Raw genomic sequence first — 12,971 nt, 5'->3', positions numbered from 1 at the left:
TTTTTTTTTTTTCTTTTTAGACTTATATCCCATCTTAATATGCAGAGACTATAAGCAAACCATCTGTTGGTTTATTTCCCCAAAAAGTGTAAAAATTGAAGCTCTATTGTACTATTAAAACATTAAACCTGACCATTCTGACAAATCAACACTGACTCAACCAATGATGTGAGTTTGGGGGTGGGACTATCTGTTTGTTTGACCAATGGCAAAAAAGGGCATGTTCAGGGAAACCTATTTGAAACCTATTTTTTCCCAGTTCAGGCTGGTGACGCTAGTGGTGCAGAAATTACACACTTAACCTTTTAAAAGTATATAAAGTCACATCAATAAACTCCTTTACAGTCCACAGCACGGTTTATCCCTCCATTTGGTCTATTTCTTCTTAAAACAGAGATCAAGAGACTTGTGTTTGTACCTTTCATCTTCGTTTGTTCCTTTACTGTCAATAATGAGGTCTTAAACCACTTGGTCTGCGGTGAAAACAAAACAAAGGGCCAGAGTTTCCTCTCTTTTGTCTTTTTATGCTCGCATTTTCCAACTGCATTCGGTGACCGTGTTTTTCCCCCCTCTCTTCTCTTCCCTCTTATTGTTGCTGTAAATCCGAAGGGCCTGTTTGCAGTTTTACTGGAACAGAGAGTCATTAAATGGTTGATTTCAGATGGCAGAGTGTGAATGTTTTAAATTAACTTTATTGATCTGCTAGTCCGCCAGTCAGCCAAGGAAAAATTGACACCCGCTTGGCGCATGGGCAGTAGATTTGCACCTCGGCCGTTTAAAACGCCTGCTTAGCGAGGCTGGCCATGCTCCATGCTCCACGCACTCGCGCTCGGTGTGGTTTGGTGAATACAACCACACAGAACCAAGGATATTTGAAGACCTTTATCAACTGCGATTCCGATTCCAATTCTGCTTATTGATTCCGATTCTTTTCGATTCCAATGTGATTAAATAATGATATCAAACATTTATCCTGTGTCTATTTTTTGCAAACCATTTATTGGAGCTGAATACCATGAACAAAAATCAACAGGCTACATAAAAGCTGGACTCTTTAAGAGCTGTTTGTGTGCAAAACAGAACTGCGTGATAAATTGAGTTTTTTTTTCCCCAATGGAAGTTGTGGTTCTCTAATGATTCTGAAGAAAAAACATTAAACAACTAAACAAAATCACATATAATTTATGAATGAATGATTCAATCACTCACTCAAGATGTACTTGTTTCATTACTGGATGAATCAGCATTCTTGAACGAATCTCTTGTATGATTCAAAGACAAATACATTTTAACAGCCCCTTTTCGCCACCTACTGGCATAACAATGTAATCGATAAATCTTCATTTGAAGTGTCAAATTACTTTCAAAATTTGAGTTATTTCAATTCTAGTGATTTCAATTCAATTCTATTACTTGCAAAATAGTGATTTACTCTATTTTAAATGCTACCATACACATCGTACACACAGTTTATATCTGAACTATAAACTTTTATCCCAGTACTTCTGTGATTTGAACACAGAAATAATGATACTGTGTGGCTGAAATGACTGTGAAGCTGTTTCATTCATGACAGATGACAGCTGCTCTCTTTAGGTCAGCGGCAGCGCGAACGCAGATTTAAATGTTCAAATCACACTGATGTGATTGTACGCTGCACAGATGAACCAAGTGATCACAACATTGATCGCACACGTCAAAGGTTGAGGAATGAAACAGACGAATCATTGTAATTTAGGAATAGAATCACGTTGGTGTTTGAATCGCGTTCGCGATCTTTAACAATCTATTAAATTAAAGTGCTTTGTTATGTTGGTGGTGACACCTCACTTGCAACATGTTTAGCTATCACAGATATTATACTTAGCTTTTTTTGTTTTCTGATCGCAAATGTAGCCAAACTTTGGAGCGCTTAGATTAGCGAGCAAGGTCCTGGCAGATCGCTAGGTCCGGTCCTCACAGATGAAGAAAAAAAAAGCGCATAGGAATCGATAGGCGGAATTTAAATTTTAATTTTACAACAAGTATCCGATTCCTGACCTTAATTATCCGATTCTGGAATCGGAATCGATTTTCGATTCCCAACCATAGAGATTGGCATCACATAAAAAGTGAATTGGTATAGATATTGTTCCTTTGGAAAACAACAGGTTAAAACCAGTTAAACTCTGCGGACCCGGATACGGGTTTATAAAGAATTACACTCATATTTTGTAGTTCAAAGGGTTTTCTTTACAATTAAACCATTTTTTTTCATTTCCTCCATTGTATGTGTGTAGGGTAAACATTTGAATTTGAGTATGTCAAATTTAGGCGAAAATACCAAAAAAACGCCCTGAGCTTAAGTGGTTTAAAGTATTGTTCTTGGTTCAAAAAGAATGTTTTGATAGCACTACACAACCACAGTGTTTAAAATTTATGGTAAAATCACCCCACAAATGACTTGCTTAGAGTTGACTTTGAAAATTAAGATGGGATCGAAAAAAGTATTTTAATCCCAAAAATATTTGTATCCAAAAAAGTACACACTTACATTTTAAATGACTGTTTGGAAACTTACAGTAACCATTTTATCATATTTATGACAGAATTTCTCTCATTGTTTTTCTCCTTCTGTGGACCCAACTGCTTTTAATTCAGCCCCAGCATCTAGCTGCCAATCATTCTTTTGAGGGGCGGCTTCCAGGGGTCAGCTGACACTTAAGGGTTCAAAGACCAGAGGAAGGAGAACTCAAGATTTTGATGGGTAGACTACTAGGTGTGTTTTGGAGGAGAAGGCATTTCTGTCAACACCTTATTGGTCTACTCACAGGAGAATATTCTTACCACACACGTGCATCACTATTTTATTTAGAGCCAGAAGAAAATGAAGGATTACGAGGTCAAAAAAAAAGGAAACATATGCATATGAATTGTTCACAATCAGATCAAAAGTATACCATGAATTTCTATTTCATGGCAACTTTAAAAGTCCTAAAAGAACCATAAAACTGAAGCATTAACGATCTGGAATCATTGGGAGGAACCTAAATCGTTAAATTCTCAACGATTCTCATTATTAAACACTCGATAATATTCCCACTAACTCTCTCCTTGACATTTATAAACACACATGTAAACAGATACATACATTTTTTTCAGCATTTCTTGGGTACACTTTTACCATCCAAAAACCAACCCTAATATCTCCGCCAACCCCTGTCTAAAATACGCCACTCATTCACTGCAACCTCACCAGTCACAAAGTACAAACACACACACAAGGCCATTTTTCTGTCTGCTTGGTCTCCTGTGCGTCCTGGATGTGAATAGGTACTTCATTAATTTCATCTGTTCGAAGTTGAAGCCCAGAGAGCCGACTCCATCATTACACCAATAACTCTAAACATTAATCTCCCTTCTAGACTCTGTTATTATACACCACCCGCCACGACTTACCCAAACACACACACATTCCCATTCATCTCCACTCAACCTGTGGGCAGAAATATCATGGCTCATCCTCTATGTTTCGCCCAGATCTATTACAAAATACTGGACCTGTTTAAATGAGACCCCAGTAGAGGCTCAGTTCAACTGCAGGGGCGCCATCTTGGCTTGGGGAGTCTGGGTTAAAGCCTCACCGTGTCCCAGAGCAGTGCTGTGTTGGCTCGACTCTGCTGTGGCAGTTTCCTGTAGCTCACGGAGGTCTGGGTTTTCAAACAGGCATGTGCTGCCCTGTAGAGCCAATTTCTCAGTCAGGCTAAACCCAAAGTGTTTAAATGAGAGCAAGATGAGAGGAACTGGACTTTTTGGCTGTGCCAAGGCAAGGCGAGGATATGCGGTTGTAAAATGAACATTAGCTTGTGAATGAGCACTGAGGGCACTACTTTAGAGGGCTGGCAATGATAATTTAACGTATGTTTATAGAGTTTGGAAGCACTACCAGTGTTACTCTTTGAAGACACCACTTAAAACTCTTACAATTTCTTTATCATAAATGTAGATGGTTAAGTTAAGATGGCAAGTTACAAAATTTAAAAAGGGGAAAAAAGCAAAAAATGATTACCTGCCAAATAATGCTGAAAACAAACCATTTTTTATTATTATTATAAATGAATATTTACAAACAAGTTTCTTATTTCTGATTTTATTTACAACAACAATAATAATAATAATAAACATGTAAAAAATAAAAATTAAACCTGCTAAATAATGCAGAAAACTTAATAATTAATTTTTAATAACTTAAAAAATAATAACATTATTTTTAATAACATGAATAGAAAACTGCATTTATACGAATACATAATAATGATAATAATATTAATAATAATACATGCAAAAAATAAATAAATAATAATGCCTCCCAAATAATGCAGAAACAAACAAACTGGCAGGAACAACATGTTATAATAATAATAATAATAATAGATGTAAAACTAACAAAAGTGATTTTAAAATTTTTTATTATTATTATAAATGAATATTTACAAACAAGTTTCTTATTTCTGATTTTATTTACAACAACAATAATAATAATAATAAACATGTAAAAAATAAAAATTAAACCTGCTAAATAATGCAGAAAACTTAATAATTAATTTTTAATAACTTAAAAAATAATAACATTATTTTTAATAACATGAATAGAAAACTGCATTTATACGAATACATAATAATGATAATAATATTAATAATAATACATGCAAAAAATAAATAAATAATAATGCCTCCCAAATAATGCAGAAACAAACAAACTGGCAGGAACAACATGTTATAATAATAATAATAATAATAGATGTAAAACTAATAAAAGTGATTTTAAAAAGACATTTAAAAAAAAGCAAAAAATTCAACAAAATGTTTTTCAAAATAAACAAAGAACAAGGTGATCGATAATATTAATAATGATAATAATAGTAATAATAATAATTATTATTATTATTAACAATAGCTGTAAAAACTATAAAATTGTTATTGAATGACCAAATGACCAAATTCTCAGTCAGGCTAAACCCAAAGTGTTTAAATGAGAGCAAGATGAGAGGAACTGGACTTTTTGGCTGTGCCAAGGCAAGGCGAGGATATGCGGTTGTAAAATGAACATTAGCTTGTGAATGAGCACTGAGGGCACTACTTTAGAGGGCTGGCAATGATAATTTAACGTATGTTTATAGAGTTTGGAAGCACTACCAGTGTTACTCTTTGAAGACACCACTTAAAACTCTTACAATTTCTTTATCATAAATGTAGATGGTTAAGTTAAGATGGCAAGTTACAAAATTTAAAAAGGGGAAAAAAGCAAAAAATGATTACCTGCCAAATAATGCTGAAAACAAACCATTTTTTATTATTATTATAAATGAATATTTACAAACAAGTTTCTTATTTCTGATTTTATTTACAACAACAATAATAATAATAATAAACATGTAAAAAATAAAAATTAAACCTGCTAAATAATGCAGAAAACTTAATAATTAATTTTTAATAACTTAAAAAATAATAACATTATTTTTAATAACATGAATAGAAAACTGCATTTATACGAATACATAATAATGATAATAATATTAATAATAATACATGCAAAAAATAAATAAATAATAATGCCTCCCAAATAATGCAGAAACAAACAAACTGGCAGGAACAACATGTTATAATAATAATAATAATAATAGATGTAAAACTAACAAAAGTGATTTTAAAAAGACATTTAAAAAAAAGCAAAAAATTCAACAAAATGTTTTTCAAAATAAACAAAGAACAAGGTGATCGATAATATTAATAATGATAATAATAATAATAATTATTATTATTATTATTATTAACAATAGCTGTAAAAACAATAAAATTGTTATTGAATGACCAAATGACCAAAACAAACCAGCAACAACAATTTTAAAATAAAAGCCAAAGAACATTTGCCACAATGACTGGTGATTTGCTCGTTATCCTCCTTACTACTTGACTAACTTTCAAATAATTAATAAATGAACATTAAATATTGATATAAATTGAAATTATTTCATTATATGATTAAATAAATGACCATGGAGTGATGCAGAAGACATGAAACAGGCACAATGTCAGAAATTGGTTGTCAGGAACAAGAGTCACTATACAAAAGCATCTGAACACAGAATGCAATGAAGCGCCAATCCAAAATCAAGTATTTGAGTAACCAGAATAAAGTGTGTGCAATGAATCAATGTAACTCCTACTGAATCTTTTGCTAGACAGTGAAAGTGCAAATGTACCAAACTCTCTGGTAAGTTTAGCTGGTAAAATAAATTCTGGCATTTAAAATGGCACAGTCCTAAAGAGAAGTCCAGAAGACCATTCCTCTGAGCCCAAATGACCTCACATGTGTATTTTCCTCTCTAACATTTTATTTTTATATTTAATAATCACATAAAAAAGCTTAGTGTGGTGAACCAGTCTTATGAGGTTACAGGGCCGGAGAATCTCAAAACGGCCTCTTTAATTCCATTCCTCACTCAGTGGGTCACGCTCAATTTTTCCCAATAGAATCGTGGCCAGCCAAATCACAGCTTCTCATCCTCCAAGACCGCTGCCAAATAATCACTAGGCCCCTTTAAAAGTGTTTATTTATTTGTTTGTGACGTTCTGGAGTTCAGAAGAACTATAATTCACTCTTGTTACAGATGCATACTGGAATAATACGCTGTTAAACTATTAAAGAAACTCCCATCACAACACACACAGGATTCTTTCTGTGGTTAAAATGTATCAAGGGTCTGAATGACAATAAAAAGCAGCTTCAGATTAGTGGGGACTAGGAAAAGAGGGAGAAGTCCTGCAAAGATTTTCCATTATCAAAAAGATTTACAACTTCAGTCTATCAGTAGAACAGAAGAGAGACAGAGTCAGATGGTGGACATGGTGAAAGAACTATTTAAAGATTGATGGAAAGAAAAAATGCTTACGGTCTTATAAAGCGGTTCCTTTATCCACACACAATAATGCATCAAAACACATTCATATATGGGTGCCACAGGCCACAGGGTGGGAGATGGGGGTGCAGCTGGCTCTCTCTCATTAGCCGAGTGTTTGGATCAGGAGTAGTTCTTGTTACAGCAGTAAACTGCAGCTTTGAACTTTTAATAGAGCTCTGAAATACAAGCAGCCTTTAAAATACACATTTCTGCATAACAGAGCAAGACTGAAAGAAAGACTGAGAGTACGAGGGTGAGAGAGACGCTGAAAGCACAAGGGAGAACTAAACGTACGAGAAACAGAAAGCTGAGAGCTTACTAAAAGAGATTTCATAGATCTTAAACCACTTGACTACTCTTAATAGCACTTCATTTCGCATCAGCGGTCTGCTCAGCAGTGGCCCTCGATAGCAAGCCCTGTGGGTCAGAACCAAAGGTGAGGCATTAACAAACCAGTTCTAACGAGGCACAACTGGATAAACAATCATATTTATCATGATTGACAGGTCGACATGATTGACGTGATACTGCGAAATACGCAACAGTATTACGTTTCTTTCAATTTACATACTGACAAGCAAAACAAGTGGTAAAAATAAAAGAATAAAAAGAGCATATTTCAAATCTCCAGCATGCTTATTCTGAAAAACCAAATAAAATAATTCCCCAGCTTTAGTATGAATCAAGCTGTTTCACTGTATAACAATTCTACAAACCCGTTTAGGGGTAAAAACCTATAAGTGAAACTTTTTTTTAAAAATGGGGAGGGAAATTCCTTTTTATAATGTGGTGTATAAACTGACGATATGTTAATAACTTCAACATGTACCCTTGTGAACAAATGTTATGTAGAACAATATAGGACTTTGATCTGAATTTGATATTCTAGGTAATATGTCTATCACAAAGTTTAATGTATATGTAAACTGTCATTCACATTTCTGAAGATGTAAACAAGAAACTTGAAAATTGAGATTTTGTGTATAAAATTTGACCAAATGACATGCAACACTGAAACGTGCATGAGTTTGTTTATTTGAGCTAATATGTATTTACAGGCCATAGGGAAAAAAAGCATGAGCTCCAAATGTTGTGAACTGCAAGCAGAACTTTTATTCAATTTATTTTTTAACTTATACACTGCTACAAATTATTTTTCAATGTGAAGTTTTAAAAGAAAATTTCAGTCTTGAAATGAGCATTTTTCCATGCAAATAGTAATGGCATTTACAAGCAAATTTCTGAGATTTATTACACAAGAAATTTAGAAAATTTTTACACCAATTTTATTTACTGTAGTCTCTAAATAAAAGTTTTTTTATTGCTTTATTTGTTTAAACTTATCTGTCTAAAACACTAAAACACAAAATATGCATCTTATGCATACCGCTAAAATGCTTTAGCTTAATTTGAAACTGTCCAAACAAGCAGAATTTTAGAGCCTCCCAATGTGACTGACATATCCGAATTAAACTGGAGCGCCACAGGCCTAACACATGGGAAAAGACACACAAATACACATACATTCATGCCCTCGGGCAGACTCAGCACCCCCTCTCCCCGCTGTAGTCTCTAATCATGTCCAGGAACACGAAAGACAAGTCAAAAAGCATTTTCCCAGAGTTCACAGCAAGCAGGCACTTTGGAGACCAACCACTGCCAATCAATGAGAGAGAGGTCAGGTGGACAGAGGTGTCGCATGACATCACAGACAGGTGGACTACGCAGGTAATCTCTGATGAAAATTTAATTACTGAAACTATTTCTTGGTGAATTTATGTAGCTTTGTAGTATTAAAAATGGGGGAAAGAGGCCAGTGTATCGCATTTAACACCAAAATAAATGCAATGCAATACAATAAAATAAATCTTAATGTTAAAATGTTAAAGTAATGTACCGTATTAAAATGTTAAAGCCCTTAAATAGATCAGATTCACTGCGGCTGACACAGAGGTCATTTCTTTTAACTCCATGTAGGCCACAGAGAGAGAGGGATAAAGAGTTCATGTTATTTTTCATTTCCTGGGAATTGGCCTTGTTTCCACAGCTCGACTGCTGCGCTTCCGTACGCAACTTATCGGATTGCTTATCGGTCCGTTTGAAGCGCTCAGTGTCTCCAAACCCCACTCCTACACCCACGATCCCAGCTTGAACATTCAATATTCCTTCCTTCAACAGAATGGCGGCGGTCCAGAGTCAGAGCCCACACGGCTAAGCAAATAAAAGAAGCCATTGCATGTATCTTGGCAAAGACACATCATCAGATAAACAGTTTCAAAAAGCTAACATAGAACTATGCGCAACCCGAGACAATATCAACAAATACGTCCTGCGCATTTTCAGAGCGAGATTAGACAGAGGACTTTACGGTTTAATACAAACAAACAGACGGGACTTCAGTGGCCATGCATGCATAGTATCTGCCTTTATTTCTTTCTAATATGTACAATAATAATCAGAATATAACAATAATAATATTCTATTCTTTTTGATGTCACATTAAAATATATTTAAAAAGCTTTTAATAATACAAACATTTATGAAATATCATATGTTTTCAATTAGTGTATTGGGATGAACTATGTTTTGAATTGGGTAAACTATTAAAGGTTGGCGTCTGATTTGGAAATCAGTAAATAAGTTTGGTTATAAAACAAACAAAACTTATAAGCAATTACAATGTTTTAAAATAGCATGTCTAATATTTACTTGATCCTTGAAAAAATACAAAATTAATAATGAAATAAATGTGTTAAGAGATACACTGCTATTTCTGCTATTAAGCACTGCTGTTTTCAATACTGTTATAACTAAAATTACTACAAAAATATTTAAGAATTTGTATACTAAACAGGTCAGCCTAAATATATTGACTTTATTTGTATTGTCCTGTTTATACCTAAATAATAATAGCAATAATAATAATTATTATTATTATTTTGCTATAAACAGGACAATATTATTATCGGTATGCATTCATTTTCCTATGGTAATATCACATACGAAGCCTTTGCTATTTACACATCTAAATTATAAATACTTCAAATATTTTAAATTAAAATAGTGCTTTGGAATTTACTAATTTGTACGTAACAAAATTAGGTCTACCTTATTTTCTGATAAAAATGTACTTGTTTTGTCAAACGATCTATGCAAAATGTGTCCGTCTATAAATACAGTCATGGCTTGCGGTCTTCAGCTCTTGAAACCAGTCTGTTGATCTGTGCTGCCCTCTGCTGGTCACTTCTCAAAAATAATTTGCTTTCAAACTCTGTAAGAGTAAAATGAAGCATATTTTAAACTATTTGAACGAGTCTAACTATCTGAAATGTACAGACTGAAATACGTTCTTGCTAAAACTTACCAACATTTCAGATATTGCTGTTGTGACGTACAGCACGCTGTGACTACAACAACAACAACATCATTTCCCGCCATGCACTGGACACGTTGCCATAGCGCCACGTTGGTTTACCAACAAACATGGCGCACAGCCCGTCTCGTGTCTTTGCTACAGTTTCACCGAATGCTGGTGATGTTTACCGAGACGAAAACGAATCGGTGTTTAAACGGGGACGCAAGCAAACACCTTTACACGCTCAAAGCAACGCAAGAGTGGTTCAGATGACGGGCTGTGCGGAGTTATCGTGTCCTCCGGACCGCGCCACCGTCACCATCAGCGTCAAAAACAGTAAAGAAAATGTTAACGACGTGACTAATAGCGTTACCCGAAGACTGGAGTACATACTACAGACTGTGAGACAGCATGATGTCAAGGTGCTAAATAATTAAAATTTGTGTATTCCCAAACAAAGAGAGAACAAGCAATTCTAATAGTTTCTTTCCAAACAGGAAGAAAACATCACTGTGGCCAAGCATTTACAAAGAGAGGAAGAGCTCTTCCACATGCAAGCTGAGGTATATAGTTAGTTGTTGCATGTGTCCCGTTTGACCTATTTTATAATACATTTACTCTTTAATTATCCATTTTGTCTGTGCAGGTGCTTGTGGTGTTTTCAGACTTTGAGAAGATGCAACAAGCACGCTCAGTTTTGATTGAAAAACTTGACAAAATCGTGTGTGTTGGTGACCCTTACTACAGTCACAGTGCGGAAAGTCTCAGTTTGTTAAGGTGAACAATGCTTGAACGATGTCGGCCATCATATAAACCTCCACTGTTAGCCTGAACATAGCTTTGTTATATAAAATTAATTAATAAGCCTGTTTGAAAGGATGTCTAAACATTTTTTGGTCTGTTCTGCAGACGGCGAGTATGTTTGGAAGCTGTGGACAACGCCCGGCTAAAAGCCAGCGAGGCGTGTTGCATTCTGGGACAAGCTCTGGGACGGCCGCTGCTTGTACGCGAGGAGGAATCACGAGAGTGGACCAGCGGCCAGCATGAAGTGACTGGCTCTCTTCTAACACTACACCAGAAGACTGGGGTTACATTAGTCTCTGCCTCTTCACACGTGTTTGTGACCTTTGAATTGCGTCCGAAGGAAAGCAACAGGAGGAAATTTTGAATATTTTGTGTCTGTTTAGCGGTAATAATGGTACATGTAATTCCTTTTATTTGCTGTTTTAACCTGTAAACACATAGTCCTGTAAAGTAAGCACCATAGAGGACCACCGATATTCACAAAAGGGCCTAAAAATAAAGTTGCCACTTGTTCCTACTGTTGTTTTAACTTAAAAAAAGTCTCCAAATTCCAGAATATATTGAATAGCACTGTGTGCAACTCAAAAGATAATGCTAACATTTGTTTCAAACATTGATAGAAAACAACGTTAAATTCGGAAAGAAAGTGTAATTAAATAGTTAAGATGAGCCTGTGTTTGAATAGAGAATACATGTATATTGATGCATGAATGTGCCTTGCATACATAATGGATGACATAATTGTTTGTTTCTACAACAGCATATGTCTAGACAGGTGCTAGACAACTAGAAAGATCTTATTCACTGCCTCTAACATGATTTGTCTCTAAACTTAAACTTGCACTGGATGTAGGGGAAAATGTACAATAGTGTGAAATATGCTACTTGTTTCTGTGATGCTACACCCATTTTTATATTCTCTTACACTTGCTTTGTCAGATGATCTATCTTGACACTAAACAGGCCATTCATATACCCTGCTCTGCCTCATTTAAAATATAAAGGTGAGTGTTTACCACCTGCCCTGGTAATAGATGTCAATTCTTGCATGACCTAAGCAGATTAATTTAGGCTTTGTGAAAATCCATTAGGAGGAAAATCTAGGAAAACACTGTAGGGTTTGACGCAGCAGCTACTTTTGTAGATAGACAAGGAAATAAACTAAAAGCAAAGAGGACTGTATAAACAGAACAGCCTGATGATCATCAACAACTAGAGGGGACATGAGATACAGACTGTATCATACAGTCAGGTCTTAGGTCTGATTTAAATTAAATTAAGAAACGTGGTGTCAAAGTGGATGTCTAAGTAACTTGATTAATTTAGCCTAAAAGACAGCAAGCAGGCAATAAATAAACCATTAAAAAACACAATGGGTGGGAAAAGACCACAAACATGAGCACAAAACAATAATGATTACAAGCATCTCTAGACAGACGATATTGGGTAGTGAGAAAAAAAATCAAAGACTGAAAATCATAAAGAGAAAACGGGGTTTAAAACACAACATAAGCCACACGCAAACTGTCAAAAGAATCAAATGTAAAAAAGCCCAAGGATGCCTACAAGTATGCAGTTTCTGCACCGCTACTGTCATCTGGTGGAACTACAAAAATAACGGCATGTTTTCAAACAACCTTTCCAAACGCCACTTTCACGTGTCACGCCGTCCCTAACTTAAACATCACAAACACAGCTCTTACATGTGTTTAAAAGCGAAGGTATGTGTCAACAGGTATAAGTAGGCAGCTACTTTCAATAAAAGGTCCAACATATTCATTAGGAATACTTAAGTTTAGCTTACCTGTCGCAATATATTCTGTAAATTCGTCCTGTGGCAAACACTCCATCAAATTCCTCCATCTTGTAAA

At 35.0% G+C, this 12,971-nt stretch overlaps 1 protein-coding gene across 1 annotated transcript; it reads left to right on the top strand.

Moving 5' to 3' along the window:
• Positions 1–10,395: 10,395 nt before the first annotated feature.
• LOC107656539 (interleukin-1 receptor-associated kinase 1-binding protein 1 homolog) lies at positions 10,396–12,641 on the top strand. Its single transcript, XM_016444421.1, has 4 exons — positions 10,396–10,718; positions 10,794–10,859; positions 10,943–11,073; positions 11,206–12,641. The coding sequence occupies exons 1-4, from the start codon at positions 10,425–10,427 to the stop codon at positions 11,462–11,464; spliced, it is 750 nt and encodes a 249-aa protein (XP_016299907.1). The 5' UTR covers positions 10,396–10,424; the 3' UTR covers positions 11,465–12,641.
• The last annotated feature ends 330 nt before the right edge of the window (positions 12,642–12,971 follow it).

Source organism: Sinocyclocheilus anshuiensis, unplaced genomic scaffold, assembly GCF_001515605.1.
Source record: "Sinocyclocheilus anshuiensis isolate Anshui unplaced genomic scaffold, SAMN03320099.WGS_v1.1 scaffold1639, whole genome shotgun sequence".
Taxonomy (NCBI): domain Eukaryota; kingdom Metazoa; phylum Chordata; class Actinopteri; order Cypriniformes; family Cyprinidae; genus Sinocyclocheilus; species Sinocyclocheilus anshuiensis.
Note: the sequence above shows the minus strand (reverse complement) of the source record. Positions and strands in the feature narration are given on the sequence as shown.